The following is a 21,019-nucleotide window of genomic DNA, read 5'->3' as shown; positions in this document are numbered from 1 at the left end:
GGCCAGCACCTCCCCACCCATTTTTGGCACCATCTTTCCATCTTGGCAAGGACCCAATGGCCATGTCTATGTCATTTTGAAGAGAAATACGTCTACCTAAATTTTAAAGGGTATTTGGAAAAAATATTTTTATTTCAGATAGTCAACATTCAGATAACAGTTTTCTGCAACTATTTTTCAGATTTGTACAAGATTTCACATAAAAATAGTGGAAAAGTCTTACCTGGACCAAGTCCATCATGACCTATGACGACCTTGTACAAATCCCCAAGGTGCACTGCTTCCAGAAAGAAGGTGTCAGTCTATAACCAATAGGAAAGCTCTAATTAAAGCTAGACAATTAACCCTGATTTCAACCAAGAGTGTAAATTAATATTATTTACAGTAAAAAATATATACAAAGTATTCAGTAACTCCATTTAGCAATATAAAGTTTTTATATATAGTTATCCACATTTAACAATGTAAAGGTTGGTTTAAAAATACAACAAAGAACTTTTTGCTCACTCACTTGTCCTCTCAAAAAGTTGGAGGAGCTCTTTGATCTAAATAGCTGTCTGGATCCTGTATCTCCCTTCTCCCCATAGAGAGAAATGTAGACATTTGCTACTGTTCCAGCATTCCATAGCTCTCCGGTCGCCACACGTACCTCATATACTGTTACTGACAATAAAAGAAAAATAAGCTTTAAATGCCAAGTATGCGATAGAAAAATATGATAGAAAAATAAGCACATACATATAATCAGGAGTTGCAATTCCAGGTACGATGGAGTAACATTCACCAACTTCCACCCCCACCCCCACTGAATATAGGTATAAAATGAATAGAGCAGCTAGATAAAGATTCTAAAAAGTAAATATGAGCAGGAATATTGGCAAAGAAGACCAGAATCTGAAGCACTACAGAGCCAGCAGTGAGCTTAACATTTTTCCTCTCCTGGTATCCCCACCACCTGGGTGCAATGTATCAGAAATCTGAAAGCGGGCACTGGGGCTCAGACACTGGGCTCTGGGAAAAGCTTTCTGGTTCTAGCAAAGAAGCAGAAAAAGAAACTTCCTAATGCCTAGGAGAATGTGTCATTTCTCCTTTTTTATCTTTTTCATTTCTTTGTTCTCTGGCATCTTAGGGGCTGGTAACAGGAGCACACAGGAGCCAACACTCTGAAAGGCAGGGAACTTCCCCTCTGTTCAGTGGAGCTCAGTTCTAAGTAACAGGGTCAAACCCCATTGCTTTATTCTCGCTCTCTATTCTACTGCTGTTTAGCCCTGAACATAGACATATGCAGAAGTGCAGATCAGAATAGGATAATCAAAGTCTTAACATTCTAGCCAGAAGATCAGAAAAGAGGAGCTCAGGAAACTGTAAATACTAGGGAGGTTATGGAGAAGGAGGAATCCAGAAAAGAAAACCCATAAGGTTGTTTCTGAACTCCTGGCCTCACCCCCACACTGTGGATGCATGGAAATTATCCTATTCAGTATACTAGATACTCTGAGAGATGAACTTCTGCCCAGGCCCCAGACTGACTACTGACTGGTATATAAGCAGGAGAGCATGGCAAAGACTTGAAAAACTGAACTGGTGTTGGATTCATAGCCCATAGAAGAAAATTTGGAATTTATGGCCTAAAACTAATTACTGCTCAACTAAATGCTGAAACTAAAATATGAGCATTCTTCATAGGATTTAAATGAGACCCACCATCTCATAATAATATGTAAAATATTCAGCATATTATTTTAACTTATACAATATATTTAAAAAATCAGGAAAATCTCAACTCACATGGGGAAAAATATGAACAGAGACACCAACACCAAGATGAACAGGTATTGGAATTATGTGTTGCCGACGTTCAAGCAGCTATATACAAATGCTCCAACAAATGACCACAAATGCTCTTGAAACCAATGGAAAAAAATAGAAAGTCTCAGCAAATTTAAAGAACAAATGGAAATTTTAGAACTGGTAAAACATAATAACCAAATTTTTAAATCTCACTAGTTGCGCCAAAGAGCAGAATGGCAAAAACAAAAGGAAGCATCAGTGAATTTGAAGATAGATCCATAGATATTATCCAATCTAATAACAGAAAAAATAATAAAATATTAAAAACAGACCATCTAGGACATCTGGGAGCTGTGGTATAATAACAAATGATCTACCATCCATCCCACGCATTCCCAGAGGAGAGGAGGAAGCATGCAAGGACAAAAAATATATATGAGGAAATAATGGCTGAAAACTCCTCAAATTGGCAAAAGACACCCACAGATTCACAAAGTTCAGCAAATACCAAACCTAAAGGGATCGATGTCCAGAAACATCATAATCAAACTGCTGAAAACAAAACACAGGGAAAATTTCTTGAAAGCAACCAGAGAAAATGATACATTGCCTACAGCAAACAATAATTCAAATGACTACAGATTTCTCATTGGAAGCCACAGAGGCAAGAAAGAGGCCCCGTTTTATCAACACGTCTTCTCTCAAAGGCATTCAGTGAGGAAATAGCCACTTCCCAACGCCAAAGATTCCCCAAACACCACTTTCTTTGAGATTACTGAGAAAGACTAGAAGCAGGGAAAGGGGAGGGAAAAACACCCAACTGTGGAAACTTGAGCAGATTGCCAGCTTCCTGGGCTCCTGTTTCCTCAGGGCAAATGGAAGTAATAATAGTGTCCACACACACATAAGGTGGGCGTGTGGATTAAAGGAGATAAAAGATGTGAAGTACTCCAGAGTCTGGTTCAAAAATAGTCACTAACAGGAGAAAAAATAATAATGAGATGAACCAACCCTTGAGGCTACCAAACGTATTCAACTGCCTCTGTACAGAGAAGGAAACTAACCAGCACTTGCATTGGGACACTTCACAATTCCCATGAACCTGCCCAACCAAAACAACCTGCTCCACTTTTCAAAGCCCAGTCAAGTTCTGTCTTCCCCCAAATCCAGTCCTCACTGTTCACTTACTCCAAGAAAATATCACCACTACCCACCACCCCACCAGTCTACCCAACATCCTGTGGCAACACTACCTAATAGTTCATGTCCCATTGTGCCCTCTATGGGGGTCCTGGAACATTTTAGTTTCCTAACAGAATGTGGAACACTCGAGGGCAGGGCTGGGCACTCCCAGTGCCTTCAACTTCTCAATTTGCTTCCTGGTGCCCCACACAGAACAGGGCAGAATTCTGGGTAGAGACTGGCTGACAAATGGTTGACCACTGCAATATCAGGCAAATGACGCTTCACTTCCAACTCAATCGAAGGTTGCAAGCAAGGCAGATGGGTCTCAGAAAAGCAAATACGTTTACTCAAACAAGCTACAGTGTCTCTGGGGAAAAACGCTGCCCATGTTGAAACAACTTCCAAAATTCAAAAGGAAAATTTTAAGACAGTGGGTGTGACTGCTGCAGATGTTTCTTCCAGCTGAAAGGCTGGAAGAATAAATACAGTAGATGCCTCAAAAATAACAAGAATAATTAACACCCATCAATTAGCGTGAAGCCATTGCATATTTTGTCCTTCGTATGCAGCTAATTAGCCTAAATCATAGAAAATGCAATGATGTAAAGCCTTGCTTTGATTGCTTGAGTATTTTTCCTTGAATCATCACAACAAAGCATAACAATCAAAGAATCAGACTAAATGAAGACTAGTTTGGCCCCACAGCACCATTTGGAGTAACTTTTTAAAGTAATATATCTCCATTTTAAATTTACAATTCCAATAATAATAATAATCTCACATGGCTTAGAGGTTACAAAGCACTTTCACATACATTATCTCACTTATTCCTTGCAACAGCCTTGTAACAGAGGTAGAGAAGAGATCATTATCTCAGTTTTTCAGACATGGGATCTGAAGCACAGATGAGTCAAATAAACTGCCAAAGGTCACACAGTCAATGAAATGGCAATACGTGGACTGAAATGTATTTTAGTAGTTAATAGGTATTTTATAAACATGTTTTAGTCATATTTCAATCATCATTTAATTTTAGTACGTTAATTATTTTAATCTTTTAATAGCATGATACACATACTATTATTTTACCCACTTAGACGAATAAACTAGGAAATCTCTGACATGGGGCATATGTATCCTCTAAAAGGCGAACAAAATGATCCACTGCAGAGGGAATTTTAAAACTTTCTACATGTATCCACTTTTATATGTGTTTCATAATAATATAAACCCTTATCAGAACCTAGACAGTCTGACTCCAGAGAACTGCTAAGCATTACACTGCACCGCCTTCCGACATCAGATGCGTTCATTTGGGTTTTCACATCAGTGGGACTGCCAAGTTCCCCACTCCCTCTCCAGCACATACAGAAACACGGTTTATAGATAGTAACAATCAAAAGAAGTTTTATTTATTTTCTAATAGCGCTATCTTGGCAATTCACTTCTGGAGGTTATGTTACTAACCAATATTTCATTCTCTTCTTTTTTAAACCAAATAGCCAGTTTTGAAAAAATGGGGGAATGAGAGATGTAGTAACAGTATACATCACTTATGTAACACTCTAATTAAAGGAGCTCTTTTTTTATTTTCCATATAAGAATACAGGAGATAAACGTGTAAGAAAAGTGAATTCCTACTAGAATGGCCATTATGAAAAGAAAAAAAATTACCAGTGTTAGAGAGGACATGGAAAGATAGGAACACTTATTCCCAGCTGATGGGAATGTAGAATGGTGCAAGCTTGGTAGAAGACAGTTTGGCACTTCCTCCAGAAGCTAAGTTTATAGTTACCGTGTGATCCAGCAATCCTACTACTACATATATACTCGAAAGAACTAAAGGCATGGACATGTACAGACTTTTGCACACTCATGTTCATAGTGGTATTATTCAAAATTGCCAGAAGAAGGACACAACTAGGTGTCCATCAACCCATAATGGATAAACAAAATGTGGTCTATACATACAATGGAATGTTGTTGAGCTGTAAGAAGGAATGAAGTTTTAATGCATGTGTTCTAGTTTGCTAGCTGCCGGAATGCAACACACCAGAGACGGATTGGCTTTTAATAAAAGGGGATTTATTTTGTTAGTTCTTCAGAGGAAAGGCAGCTAACTTTCCACTGAGGTTCTTTCTTACGTGGAAGGCACAGGATGGTCTCTGCTGGTCTTCTCTCCAGGCCCCTGGGTTCCTCCAAAGGCCTGGGCTGAACTGCGAGTGCTGAGATGAGAAATGCCAAACTGCTTGGCTGTGCTACCTTGCGCTCTCTCATTTAAGTACCAGCCAATTAAGTCAAACGTCACTCATTGCAGCAGGCACGCCTCCTAGCCGACTGCAGATGTAATTAGCAACAGATGAGGTTCACGTACCATTGGCTTATGTCTGCAGCAACAAAACTAGGTATGCTCACCTGGCCAAGTTGACAACTGAATCTAACTAACACAGCATGTGACAACATGGGTGAACCCTGAGGATATTATGTTGACTGAAATAAGTCAAACACAAAAGGATATTGTATGACCTCACTTATAAGAGCTAAATTTATCTAGCAAACTCATGGTGTTAATATCTAGGACAGAATGACAGAATGAGGGAAGGAAAGGAAGCGCTGATGCTTAATTTGTGCAGAATATGTAATAGGTTGATTGTAAACATTGGGAAATTGATAGAGGTGATGGGAGCACATTATAGTGAGTGTAATTAACAGTGATGATATGTGGGGGCGATTGTGATTGAAAGGGAAAGTTTAGGGTTGCATACATCACTAGAAGAAAAGCCAGAGGATGAAACATGGGACTGTATAGCATCATGGACCCTTTTCTGGGTGAAAATGTTCTAGAATTGATTATGGTGATGAAAGCACAACTTTGTGAATATATTAGAAGAGACTGATTATACACTTCAGATGGACTGTACAGGGTGTGAATTTACCTCGGTAAAACTGCTTTTAAAAAAAAGTGACCTAGTAGTGGGATGTATAAACAGGTTGAAAAATTTATTTGGGACTTACAAAAACCTCCATATCTCATTCAATAAAGTGTATTTTTTCCTGTTTTTAAAAAAAGGGAATTGGAGTCTTTCTAAATACTTGACATATTCACCCATGGGTCAATTGTGCACACTGGAATGCAAAATTATTCTCATTAAAATAATTTTCACAGCCTGGGAGAACCTGCTTTTGCTATGGTTTTCTTCACAACCCTTATATTTTCCAGGAAAATAATCCCATAATAAGAAAACTATTTTTAAGGGCACATGATAGAATTTAGGTAAACCAAACCAACACCCTCAGACATCCTTTGATCATAAATGATAAATTCTACAATAACTCTGTTGATTCAAAGGAATACAATAGTGGAAAAAGACACTAACCTAGCCTTGAACTATTTATGCCAACTTGAACTAATGTCTGTCTCTAAGCAAAGGCTATAGCTTGTCTGTGAGGACATCATTTTAGACTCAGCAACAGTTTTCACTAGAATGTAGGCAAAATACAGCTGCAGTCAGCTATAATTTGATACCTCTACCACTGACCTGGATAACTGATGGCTTCTTAAGCTTATAGATAGCACGTGAGAAGATATGGCGAGAATACCGAGCAACAGAAAGCAACCAAAAAGAACAAGGTTTATTAATAAACCACAAATACCAAATACTATAGGGCAAGCAAGGAAAATCAGTATGTATTTCCAGAGTATATTTCCTTTGAGAAGAATTTCACAATTAAAATGGAGGGAAGGAGAAGCGAAAAGGGAGCACTGCATCATTACGGTCAGAGGGTAGTAAACTGACAAAACGTCCCTCTGGGTGAAGGGATGGGCTGACGAGGAATGGTGAGGATAGTGTTTACAAATAGTAAGAAAAATTCTTGTGGGTGGAGAGAACAATGCTCATGCATGTCTTCATTTTTTCAGCAAATAGGGCAATTTTTGTCTTTTCAAAAATGCCTACTCCAGTAATACCAAAGGAAAGCTTCTTACACCTTATTTTTAAAACCCAAAGGAATCACCAATCTGCGTAAATGTTTTACCAGTCCATGCTTTCTAAAAAATCTTATACAAGTGGGTATGTGCCTAATAAGGGCAATATTAGATTATATGACATTAGGAAGCTGTTCTTAACCTTCAGAATATTATTGCACATTTCTTCAGAAGAGTAAAACAATGAATTTTTAGTAGAACAGAGCCTGGAGTGAAGAAAAACAATCTATTCTTATCAACTCTTCATATAAAAATTCATAAAACCTTTTCCTCTAAAATAGGGGCAGCAGGCCAGAGCCACTGCATCTTGTAGAGGGAGCAGTGACTTTCCAATCCTGGGTTCATTGATAAAGAGACTGTTTCTCAGTCAGATTCATACAAGGTTTGAACACATCTCTGCTTTTGTCGATGAGCTGTTGTGTCTTCATTTTCTGATTAAAATAAGTAAATTCACAAGTAAGGTGGAGGCTAGTGGGAGAAAGAACATGTTGACTTGCATTTCTCAGCCCTGGAGTAAGTTTATTTGACATTCAATTTTCTTATGACCTTCTAAGAATTAATTTTCTTGTTTTGATTAAGAGGCATTTCAGTTGTCCTACCTAGAGGGCTAACTGTTGACAAGAACAAATTGCTGAACGCCAGTGTAAAACAAACTAAAAACCATTCAGCTGCAGTAGCCTCATCAGCAGAGGTAATTGATAAAAAATAATGAGCAGGTCCTAATCTTTCATTTATCAGTTTATTCATTTATCCAACATGTATTATTTGCATTCCCTCTCATGCAGCATTGAGTCAAGCAAGTTTTATTGGTGCTGCCTGGAGCTGGCTCTTCCCTACCTGGAAGGACAGGTTGTCCTTTGTTTATAATAGGAAGTTCTCGACAGATTTCACCATCCTCTTGCTCTCGTGCCAACCATCGCTGAACTGGTATATAAAACTGTTCTCCGGAGTACGTGTTCCACAACTGTATCTACAATACCAACAATATTACTTGCAAATTATTCAAGAATAGTTTAAATAGTCAAGTTGATACAGTTCCTTCACTGGGTCCTTAGCAATGATTAAATTCAAGCAATAATTATTTATTGGTATATATATATCAATATAAATTCAAGCAATAATTATTTATTATATCATATTATGTCTGAGCAAATTGTAAACAAGGGCATCAGTGATAAATTCTGATAAAAAAATTGAATGTGTATAAAAATCATCAAAAATTCTAAAATCTAGCCTTTTATTATTAGGTACTATTATTCTTTTAAATGCTTCTGTGAGGTTATTTTATCTACTAAATTAATTCTATTTTTTTAAATGCCTTAAGTCAGAGATTTTCAACTTTAATGAGTTTAAGAAATCATTTTCTTAAAAAGGCAGGTTTTCAATCCCCAAATCTATTATTTTTGTGGTTCTTAGGCAGGACCAGGAATTCACATCTATAAATGTATATCAAGTGTGATTCTGATGCCAGTGGTCACTGTATTTACATTTTTTAAAAACTCCCAGAGAACCACATAAATTAACTATTGATTTGCACAGTTGTTACTGTGACAATTTCATCTTGTTATTTTTATCAAAGCCCAAGGCAGATTATTTGAGAAATACAAAATAAACCAGCATCTGAAACATTTTCTGTTGTAATCATCTCTAATTAAGCTTGAACAATGCAAAATTAAGGTCCTGAAATCAATGTGATTATTTTATGGCTTGTAAAAATGTATCATTTCTGTTAAGGAGTCTGTTGTGTTGGTTTTTTTCAGATTACCTCATACCAAGTTATGGTAGCAAATGGGTTTATTTAGATTTCAAATGTCAAACTTCTGAAATCCAAACCTATAATATAACATCTTAATTTGGTCAAATGGGTAAATAATATAAGGTTATCAGACACTCAGAGTCAAGAACTAAACACTTTGAGTCAAGACCATGTCTCTTCTTCACTGCTACTCAAACAGAGGAGATATAAATCTCAGGTCAGCAATTTGGTTTGCAGTGACGGAGTAATGCTATAGAGAGAAAGATTATTAAGGTTATCAGCATGATTTTTGAACCTTTCCCCTGCAATACCATTTAATCATTCAGATCATTTAACCACTTTGTCTCAGAATCCCCACTTCATAATGAATGTAATGTTGCTCATTTTTATCAATCAAAGGGAATGGAAGGAGGATTGATGACAATTTTCTCAAATTACTTTAGCTTACTAGGAGAAAAAAAACTATAAGATATAATTATTATATATGATTGCTTAACTATCACTTTAAATATCACATTTCAAAAGTTATAAATAGCATAAAAGAGCATTATTTCATATAGAAATCAGGCAGTAATTTTGAACTTTGAAATCTAACTCCTACATCAGTTTCTTTCATAAGTTGAATTTTAATTTTTCATTCTGTTCAGGATATTTAGGACTTAATGAAGAAGTTGGCAATAACAACTATATATATATTCTTACTAATGTAAAAAACAATCATTCTTAATGAATTACTCATCTTCCATGAATGTTTCAATAATTTTCTCTCAAATTACAAAATGGCAGAAGAAGAGTAAGGTTGCCGAGAAGCTTAGGAATTTGAGAATACTTCTGGTAGAGATGGCAGAGAAGGGAGATATAGGGTTCACTTCTCCTTAAAAAATGGAGAGAGGGCAGGCCACGGTGGCTCAGCAGGCAGAGTTCTTACCTGCCATGCCGGAGACCCAGGTTCGATTCCCGGTGCCTACCCATGCAAAAAAAAAAAAAAAAGAATAGAGGATAAACAGGAGCTTTCTGAAACACTGCTTTAGGGCTCCAGAGGCCAGGGGAGCACTATACAGCATCCAGGGGAGAGCAGGAGGAAGAGATCAATAGACTACAGTAAAGAGCTGTCAGTAACTAGTTCCATGGTAGCTGCTGGCATGCATCCCCAGTCTCCTCTAGCCGGCTGCCTTGGGGTCTCGCCCTTGACTGGCTACTATGGACTGAGGATTATGGTAGCCCTCTTCCCAAAGAAGGCTGGAGTGGGGGGGTCAGGGTACAGCCAAGTATTGACCACAGCTTTTCGTCTGTGAATTTAGATTGCTGTGTCCTGGCTCTGAACCACAGTTTTAACCTGCCCTGAAAGGGATTGCAGTGGCCATTGTTTCAAACCCAACCCCAACAGGGGTGAAGACAGTGGAGGTTAAAGCTATACTGCCTCCTTTGGGCACTGGGGATCAGTTTCCAGAAGAGGGCCACCTGCTGGCAGGCCAGGAAAACCCAGCCTCAGAAAGCTGACAAAAAGGCTTTTGGCATCTTCTCAGACCCTTTCCCCAGGGGCCTTCAGATTTGTCTGCACCCCTTTTGTGGCCTCTGGCCCTATTTTGGTTGGGTAATACTGACTTGGGAAAGTCCTCTCTGGAGTGACCCTCCTTCCAGAATTTTCTCTCCAGTAAAAAGCAGCTAAAGACAATGAAAGAAAACTAAAAACAAACAAATAGACAAAAAACAGAACAGATCAAGATTCCTAGAGGAGAAACAGAGGTAAGGAAGTTTTCTCCTGGAGGTGAAGCAATTGCACAAACAGAGCAATTGTAAAATTGTATAATATACCAAGACAAGAATCAGATGAAAAAGAGCTGACTAAATCTGATCATTTAAGCTCAGGCAGTTTTAAAGGTCTAGAATAAGTTGAACCAAGTGTCAAAGCAAAGCCTTAACACAAGGCCATTCAACAACAACAAAAAAAAACCTAGACAAGAGAAACTGAACTTCAGAGTAAATACATCAAGATAATCAGATGACTAGATATCAAAAAAAAAAATTACAAGCCATACTAAGAAACAGGAAAATAAATTTTAAAGTAAAATAGCCATGGAATTTGGAATAATTAATTAAAGATATTCAAACAAATCTCCTAAATCAATTCAAGGAAATGAAAAAATATATATGGGTAGACAGATAAAGGATATTAAGAAGGTACTCAGTGAGAATAAAGAACAATTTGAAAGTATCAAAAGAAATAGAAGAGCTATGGGAAAGAAAGCCACCTTAGAAGAGAGTGAAAACACAATGAAGGCATTCAACAGCAGATTTGAACAGGCAGAAGAAAGAATCATTAAACTAGAAGATAAGACTTAGAAATCATAGACACAGAGAAAAGACTGGAAAAAGTGGAGAGTCTCAGGGAATTGAAAGACAGAATGAAGCAAAAAAAACATATGCATCTAGGTATCCCTACGGGTGGGGAAAAGGGGCAAAGGAATATTTGAGGAAATACCGACTGAAGATTTCCAAACTCTTCTGGAAGACACAAATATACATGTCCAGGAAGCACAACAGACTCCAAAAAAAAAATCCCAACAGACCTACTCAGAGACTCTTACTATTTAAAATGTCAAATGTCAAAGATAAAGAGAGAATCCTGAATGCAGCAAGAGAAAAGCAATTCACCATATACAAGGGAAGCAAAATAAGACTAAGCGCTGATTTTTCATCAGAAATCATGGAAGTGAGAAAACAGTGTTATGAGATATTTAGGGTACTAAAAGAGAAAAACTGTCAACCTAGAATTCTTTATCCAGAAAAAGTGTCCTTAAAAAATGATGGAGAGTTTGAAATATTCACAAATAAACAGAAACTAAGAAAGTTTGTTTATTAGAGCTAAATAAAACTTCTTGAATAAAATGTTGGGAAGTATCCACAAGATCTTGTGGTAGGCAATGGTTTCTTAGACTTTACACCCAAAGCACAAGCAACAAAAGAAAAAAAAGGTAAATGGAGCCAACTCAAAATTAAAACTTTTGCACTTCAAAGGACTTTGTCCAGAAAGCTAAGTGGCAGCCTACTCAAAGGGAGAAAATATTTGGAAACCATATATCCAATAAGGATTTAACATACAGAATATATAGAGAAATCCTACAACTCAACAACAAAAAGAAAAACCCGAATTAAAAATGGGCAAAAGACTTGAATAGACACTTTTCCAAAGAGGAAATACACATGGCTAAAATGTATATGAAAAGATGCCCAATATCACTAGCTATTAGGGAAATGCAAATCAAAACCACAACGAGATATCATTTCACACCTTCTAGAATAATCACTATTTTAAAAACCAGAAGCATTGGAGAGGATGTGGAGCTATAGGAATACTCATTCATTGCTGGTGTCAATGTAAAATGGTGCAACTGCTGTGGAAGACAGTTTGGTAGGTCCTCAGGAAACTAAGTATAGAATTACCATACGATATCACAGTGCCACTACTAGGTATATACTCAGGAGAACTGAAAGCAGAGACATGAACAGACATATGTACACAAGTATTCATACCAGCATTATTCACAATTGCCAAAAATGAAAGCAATACAAATGCCTATCAAACACTGAACAGATAAACAGAATGTGGTATATACTCACACGCTATATAATATTATTCAGCTGTAAGAAGGGATAAAGTCTTGATGCATGCAACAATATGGCTGAACTTTGAGGACACTATGTTGAATGAAATAAGCCAGAGAGAGAAAGACAAATATTGTATGATCTCACCAGTATGAATCAATTATAATAAGCAAACTCATAGTTAAAATTTAGAATATAAAAAACAGGAGACAGAATGAAGATAGAGAATAGGGAGCTGATGCTTAATATGTACAGAATTTTTAATTATGTTGATTGTAAATGTCTGGAAATGGATAGAGGTTATGGTAGCACATTATTGTGAATGTAATTAACAGTGCTGAATTACATCTGTAGTTGAAAGAAGTTGAGGGTACTATATGCCACTAAAAGGAATGCTAGGGGGTGAAACATGGGACCGTATAACACAGTGAGCCCTGTTGTGGATGATGACTGTGGTTAATTGTACAAATATAAGAATGTTTTTCCATGAAATAGAACAAATGTTCACTATTACAAGGTGTTAATAATAGGATGGTATATGGAAAAAATATACCTAAAGGAAACTATGGTCTGTAGGTAACAGTAATATTTTAATATTCTTTCATCAACTGTAACAGAGGTACCACACCAAAGCTAAGTATTAATAATGGGGTAGGATATAGGGGATATGGGGTTTTTCTTTTTGGAATAAAGAAAAGTTCCTAAAATTGATTGTGGTGATGAATATATAACTCTGATTATAGAGAAAGCCATCGATTGTACACTTTGGATGGATTGTATGGAGTGTGAATATATCTCAATAAAACTGATTTAAAAAGAAGATTAGGAATTTGATTAGAGGTTCTTTGTATTTTGAGCACTTGTTTAGTTCACGATTAATTGCTTTAAAATGATAGAGGATATAAAAGCATCATATACAAAAGAAGATGACAAGCTATATGATTTCCAGTATAGGAGATGGGAATTTACTGGAAATCTTGTAATAGGTAGAATTTTTCATTCTGAACAATGTAGGAAATTTAAGCGTCTTTTTCCTACTAAAGTTAAATTATCTTGCTTAACCCAAACAGACTAAATCGATAGCTGTCATTCAGGTATACTACATTATTATTTCACCAACACAAATAGCATATTTTAAACCTTTCCACAGCCAAATGCTTTGTTATTTTTTCATTAGTAATGCAATCATATCAAAACGCTATCTAAGTTTATGCTGAATCCCAACTATTGTTTTTTCTTTATAATTTGGTAAAAGGATTTTAATAAGGATATATGACATTGATGCCTTGGGGGAATGCACTGACTTGGAAAGGTTCAGGATAGATACCATTAACTCACAGTAGGCATGGAGCACCCCAAGGATTTGTTTCCTGGGCTGAATTTGCCAGAGATTTTGCAAAGGATGGAAAAGTGTTCATATATCTTACCTCCTTACAGTGCCAGGCAGGAGAGAGTCCAGAGTTGGTATGACCAATACGAATCTTAAAGAGGGATCCAATGTTTCCAACAGTGATCTACAAGGAAACACCCTTTTAATGTAATTACAAAAAATACACTTAAAAAACATAATTTATTGGTGAAAAGCGTCACTACATCAAGAAATACAGAAATTATAAACATATGTGCACCTTAAAACACAACCCGAAGACAAATGAAGCTATAACTCATAGAATTGAAGGGAGAAATAGATAATTCTACAATTATAGTTGGAAACTTCAACCTCACTTTCAACAATGGATAAAACAACTATACAAATGAGACAAAAGATCAGTAAGGATGCAGAGTACTTGAACAACACTATAAGCCACTTCTATAAGGAGACATATAAGACACATAATCCAGCAACAGCAGCATACAATCTTTTCTCAAGTGCATGGAACATTATCCAGGTAGAGCATATGTTAGGCCACAAAACATATCTCAATAAATTTAAAAGATTGATATCATACCAGGCATGTTCTTCAATAGCAACGAAATTAAACCAGAAATCAATAACAGAAGGAAAACTAAAAAATTCAAGCATATGTAAAAACTAAATAACACACTTAAATAATCAAATGATCAAGGGAAAAAAAAGAGAAATTAGAAAACATTTTGAGACAAATGATAATGAGAATGTAACGTACCACAAAAGAGGTGCAGCAAAAGCAATGCTCAGAGGGAAATGTATAGCTGTAAATTATAAACTATATACCTTAAAAATCCAAATGATCTCAAATTAAAAATTTATACCTTCAGGAACTAGAAAAAGAACAGCAGACTAAACACAAATGTATCAGTCGGAGAGAAATAAGATTAGCACATAGACACATGAAATATAGAACACAGAAACAACAGAAAGAACTAATGAAACCAAAAGCTTGTTATTTGAATAGATCAACAAAATTGAAAAAGCCACAGCTAACATCATTCTCAGGGTGAAACACAGAAAACTTTCATGTAAGACCGGAAATGAGACAATGATACCCGCTGACATTCACATTCTTCTGGAAATATTCGCTAGAGCAATTAGTCAATTTTTTAAAAGGCATCCAAATTGGAAAGAGGTGAAACTATCTCTATTCAGAGATGGCATGATTTTACACACACACACAAACATATAAAATCTCAAATAATCTACAAGAAATCAAATTCAGCAAAGTTGCAGTGTACAAAATCAACACAAAAAATCAGTGGTATTGCATGTGAATGAGACATCCTGAAAAAGTTTCCCCTAAGAAACAACTGATAAAAGGAAAAATCCACTTCCTTGGAACTACAGAACACATTACAAACTGGAGACAGACTCTACAAACACTGAATAGCAGGAAAAAATACCAAAAAAGAAGGTAAGAGAACTTTGGCTCAGAGCTGACAGTCAACTCCTCCCCCTCACTCAGCCCTGCACAGCCCAAGAGTAACACAGTGACAATAGAGCCTGGGTACCTCTTGCCATGGACACAGAACACAGAGCTACTCACATCAGTGAGTTAAAACCCCACAAATATCCAGGCACAGGGTCCCAAGGCCACATAGAGTCAGGATGGAATATAAGTTGCTAGTGGGCATGCACATACAAGAAGACCCCCAGGAAACAAAAGAAAACCATGATGGAACTGTTGGCAAGAGATGCAGTCACCCAACCAGGTCTTTAATTTCTGGAGCACCTACATGAATGGGTGTTACATTTTGAACTCATGTGGCTCCCTGGGGCAGGACACTCAAACATGGAAACAAGACACATGGCAGAACTGCTCACAAGCAGTGCACACATCTGTTTGGTAACTAAATGTTGGAACACATAAATGAGAATAAGGGATTTCTGAATGCTAACCATACCCTGGCGCAGGATACCCTTATGTGGAAATTACTGGAGATAGAAAAGCCTCATGGTACAAAGGGAAAACTAAAGTACTGTCAGGCAGGATGGGCCCTAGGACCAAAAAGAATCATGAAAAGGGAGCACAGTGTGAGGGAGAGCAGTTGAGCCAATCACAGGAGCTGGGGAGAAAACTTGGCACAAAAACAAACAGAAAGATCAGGAATCCTGGACAGGGCAGAGAGGAAATACCTTCTCTTGGAAGTGGAAAAAGTGTGCATATAAAGGTAATCGTAGAAGCTGCATTCCATGTTCAGGGCAAGACAAAGATGCAGAAGACTGAGCATGTCTGAATAGTTAAACACATGCTGCTCTAAAGGTTCAGTATAAGATGGACCAAGCATCAAAGAACAGTCTTAACATACATCAAGTCTACAATAAAACTCTGGGCAAGGAGAAAATGGCTTTCAGAGTTAGCACATAAAACTAATCAGATGCCCAGACACAGCAAAAAAATTTCAGGCCACACTAAGAAACAGGAAGATATGATTCAATCAAGGGAAATTAAAACTTCAGACAAAACACAGTCATTGGAACAACAAATCAAAGAAGTTCAAATAAATCCCCCAAATCAATTAAAAGAGATGAAGAAAAACATAGATAGAAATAAATTAAATAGATATATAGAGCTAAAGGATAAGAAAACAGTGTATGGGCAAAAAGAAGAAGTAGAAAGTTTAAAAGACACAGCAGAAATTATGTAAATGAGAATAAAAATAATTGAGACTATAAATACTTAGACGTATACAACAGCAGATTTGAAGAAGCAGAAGAAATCATCAGTGAACTGAAAGACAGGACGATCAAAATCAGAAGAACAGGTAGAGAAAAGAATAGAAAAAATTGAAAAAAGAAACACAGAGTGTCTAAGAGACCTCTGTGACAGCATGAAGTATAATAACATCTGCATCACGGCAAAAGAAGGGAAATGGAGCAGAAAGAATATTTGAGAAAATAATGGCCAAAAATTTCCTAATTCTTATGAAAGATATAAATATGCATGTCCAGGAAGCACAATGTACTCCAAAGGGGATAAACCCTAACAGACCTACTCTCAGACACACACTAATCAAACTGCCAAATGTCAAAGAGAAAGAGAAAGTTGTGAAAGCAGCTAAAGAAAAGTGATTCATCACACACAAAGGATTTTCAATAAGATTAAGTGCTGATTTCTCATCAGAAACATGGAGGTGAGAATACAGTGGTATGATATATTTAAGGTATTGAAAGAGAAAAACTGCCAGCCAAAAATTCAAAAATGAGGAAGAGTTCAAGACATTCACAGATAAACAAAAACTCAGAGTTCGTCACCCAAAGATCGAAAGACTTGCTAAGTGAAGTTCTTCAGGTTAAAAGGAAGAGTGGCTTGGAGAAGTATAAAGAACTGAAGATCTTCAGAAAAGACATTTAAATGAGTAAAAACAAAACCCAATAGTACTATATTCTCAATATATAACTCTACTGTTCATTCACTGTAAGAATTAGATTACAACTGAATAAGAAACAATCATAGTTCCTGATAATGGGCATCCAAAATAAAAAGAGGTAATCTGGGACATACACACACGCACATACAGAGGCGAATCAGAAGGATGTGGGAGTTGATAATGTGGAGATTATTGAAGTTATGCTGGTATCTTTTCAAACTAGTAGGTTATAGACTTAGGTTGGATCATAAAAACCCCAGGGTAACCACAAAGAAAGTATTTTTAAGAATATATAGGAATGGAAATGAGAAAGGGATCAGATGCATCACAAAAGATCAACAATTGACGAAGAGATACTACAATAAAGGAAAAGAGAGACAAAAAAGATATGACACAGACAAAGCAAGTCAAAATGGCTGAAGTCCTGCATTTACAGTAATAACACTGAATGTTAATGGATTAAACTCCACAATCAAAAGAGACAGACTGGCAGAATGCATTTAAAAACAGCATAATCTAATGATATGTTGCTTACAAGAGACTCAGCTTAGACACAGGCATAAATATATTGAAAGTGAAAGGATAGAAAAAGATAATCCATGCAAACAGTAATTTAAAAAAGAGTTGTTGTAGCTATATCAATATCAGACAAAATATCAATCTTTTGTCTTTGTTATGAGAGACAAAGGATACCATGTATTAATAAAAGAGTCAATCAAACAAAAAGATACAACAATCATAATAATTTATGCACCTAACCATGGTGCCCTAAAATACAGAAGACAAACTGAAAGGAGGAATAGACACATTTACAGTAATAGTTGCAGAGTTTAATATACCCCTTTCATCAACAGATAAAATATCTAGACAGAAGATTAACAAGGAAAGAAAGAACTTGAATAATATGATAAAACTAGTCCTAACAGATGTTTACAGAACACTGCACCCCAAAACAGCAGGATAGATATTCTTCTCAAGTGCTCATGGATCATTGTCCAGGGTATACCACATGTTGGGTCACAAAAAAAAAGTCTCAATAGATTTTTAAAAATTGAAATTATACAAAGAATCTTCTCTGGCTATAATGGAATGAAGCTGGAAATCAAAAACAGGTGGAGAACTAGAAAATTCACAAATATGTGGAAGTTAACACAATCTTAAACAATCAATGGGTCAAAGAAGACATTATCAAAAAAATCAGTAAATGTCTTAAGATGAATGATAACAAGAACACAACATATCAAAACTTATGGGTAGATACTCAACTTCCCTGGCTACTAGGAAAATGCAAATCAAAATCACAATGAGATATCATCTGACACCCACTAGAATGGCCATTATCAAAAAAACAGAAGGTGACAAGTGCTGGAGAGGATGTGGAGAAAGAGGTATATTTATCCACTGTTGGTGGGAATATAAAATGGTATAACTGCTCTGAAAGGCAGTTTGGTAGTTCCTCAGGAAGCTAAATACAGAATTAACATATGATCCAGCAATCTGATTGATGGATATATATTCGGAGGAACTGAAGGTAAGGACACAAATGTACATTTGCATACCAATATTTATAGCAGCATTATTTACGATTTCCAAGAGATGGAAACAACCCAAATGTCCATCAACAGATGAGTGGCTAAACAAGCTGTGGAATATACATAAGATGGAATATTACACAGCTCTAAGACAGAATAAAGTCATGAAGCATATAACAATGTGGTTGGACTTTGAGGGCATTATGCTGAGTGAAATTAGCCAGAAACAAAAGGACAAATACTGTACGGTCTCACTAATATGAGCTAACATTAATTAGTGAATTTGGAGAATTGAAGAACACTCAGTTTTTATCTGAGTGTAAAAATTCAGAAATGGGTAGCATAATAGTACCTGATTATAGCACAATAATATAAATACACTGGATGAAACTGAATGTGAGTATAACATAGAAAGAAGGGTTGGGGACACATATGAAATCAGAAGGAAAGATAGAGATTAAGACTGAGACAGTATAATTTAGGAATGCCTAGAGTGTACAATGGTGGTGAATAAATATACAAATTAAAAATTTTTTGCATGAGGGAGAACAAGTGAATGTCAGTATTGCAGGGTGTTGAAAATAAATGGTATATGGGAAAATGTAGTCAATGTAAGCTAGGGTCTATAGTCAACAGCAACATTCTAATATGCTTCCACTGAATGTAATAAAGGCGTTATGGCAAAACTAAGTGTCAACAGGTGGGGGTGGATTGGGAAAGGGATGTGGATTCTTTGTGGTAGAAAAGGAAATGTCTTCATATAGATTATGGTGGCAAAGGCATATCCACACACTTAGTCTGGTTTGTATAATGTATGAATAAAACAGTTTGAACATTAACAGGGAGAAGTGCTGGAGGAAATACAGAGAAAGAGATATTCCTATTCACTGGCTGTAGGGAAATAAGAGGTGTGAGGGCAGTGTGGTGCTTCCACAGGAGGCTAGTGGTGGGGTTGCCATATGATCCTGAAACCCCATTGCTCAAAATATACTTGGAGGAACTGAGTGTGGAGACATTTGCACACTAGTGTTTATGGCAGCAGTGTTCCTGATCCACAATGAATAGAGGTGGCCGTAGGGTACAATGACTGAGGAATGGAAGGGGAAACTATTGTGCATACCTACAATGGACTACTGAGCAGCCAGGAATGAAGTTGTGAGGCATGCACCTAGATGAATGAGTCTTAAGAGCTTATGTTGAATGAAATGTCAGGGAAAAAAAGACAAATATAATCATGCTTCAATCATATGGACTAACTACAATATAAAAATTTGGTGAACTGAAATTGAAAGCATGGGTTATCAGGTTGGGGGCTTATTGTAAAGGGTCATAGACTGTAAGCAGTCATATATATTCATGAGATGTAACTGTTAATTCTAAATTCTGAGATACTGAGCTGTTTGTATATAACATGCTCTTTCCAAGAAACTTTAGGTACATATGTGACACCTGAGACTCAGAGTTAGTGCTCTGAAGCTATGAAAGTGAACAGTACTCCATACAGGAACTGTTTAAAAACTTGAAAAAGGGATCAGACTTCAACTAGAAATATGAATGAAGCTGATTCGGATAGGACTAAGGTATACTAGAAGACTGGGTGAAGGATGATATCGTCCATATTTTAAAACCTCAACTTCTGGGTGAGGTTTAAAGGGAGAGATGTTTATTTGATGCAAAATTTATATTTTGGGAAGTGTATTTCCTAATTTAACTTTTATGGTCAGTTTAGTTGAACACCATACGTATACAGAATCTTGAATAGGGAGTGAGATTTTGTTGATTTGTCCAGGTTAGTGTGATGCTCCAATAAATCCCAGAGCAATTTGGTCTGTGAATAAAGAAGTATTTACAAAGTCCCCTTAGGGGAATGGGGAGAAAGGAGAAAATATTCAACTTCCCCATTTGGAGAATTTCTAATACTCTCACAAACACTGGGGACAACCAAATCAATAGGCGGAGCCCTCAATCTCAGGGTTCACCCCTATGAAACTTATTCCTACAAAGGATAGGCTAAGCCTACTTAAAATTAAGCCTAAGAGTCACCCCCAGAGAACCTCTTTTGTTGCTCATATGTAGTCTCTCTCTCCCTACACCAACTCCAGGTGTGAACTCACTGCCTTCCCTCCTATGTGGAACATGAGTCCCAAGGGTGTAAATGTCCCTGGCAACTTGGGACTGAAAGCCTGGGATAAGCCAGGACCCAGCAACAAGAGATTGAGAAAGCCCTCTTGACCAAAGGGAGAAGAGAGAAATGAGACAAAATAAAGTGTCAGTTGGTTAAGAGATTTCAAACAGAGTTGAGAGGTTATCCTGGAGGTTATTCTTATGCATTGTATAGATATCCTTTTTTTATTTTATGCTGCATTGGAGTGCCAGAGG

The 21,019-nt window shown here is 36.7% G+C and overlaps 1 protein-coding gene across 1 annotated transcript in view; it reads right to left on the bottom strand.

Moving 5' to 3' along the window:
- RP1 (RP1 axonemal microtubule associated) overlaps window positions 1-21,019 on the bottom strand; it is a 378,450-nt gene that overhangs the window by 277,378 nt on the left and 80,053 nt on the right. Inside the window, exons 5-8 of the mRNA XM_077166764.1 lie at window positions 13,751-13,837; window positions 7,799-7,931; window positions 512-663; window positions 224-302 (exon numbers count right to left, since the gene is read on the bottom strand). Of these exons, the coding sequence (XP_077022879.1) occupies window positions 224-302; window positions 512-663; window positions 7,799-7,931; window positions 13,751-13,837 (451 nt within the window). The remainder of the gene's footprint in view (window positions 1-223; window positions 303-511; window positions 664-7,798; window positions 7,932-13,750; window positions 13,838-21,019) is intronic.

Source organism: Tamandua tetradactyla, chromosome 6 (assembly GCF_023851605.1).
Source record: "Tamandua tetradactyla isolate mTamTet1 chromosome 6, mTamTet1.pri, whole genome shotgun sequence".
In the NCBI taxonomy this organism is placed as follows: domain Eukaryota; kingdom Metazoa; phylum Chordata; class Mammalia; order Pilosa; family Myrmecophagidae; genus Tamandua; species Tamandua tetradactyla.
The sequence above is the reverse complement of the archived record's forward strand: the minus strand, read 5'-3'. Positions and strand labels throughout refer to the sequence as shown.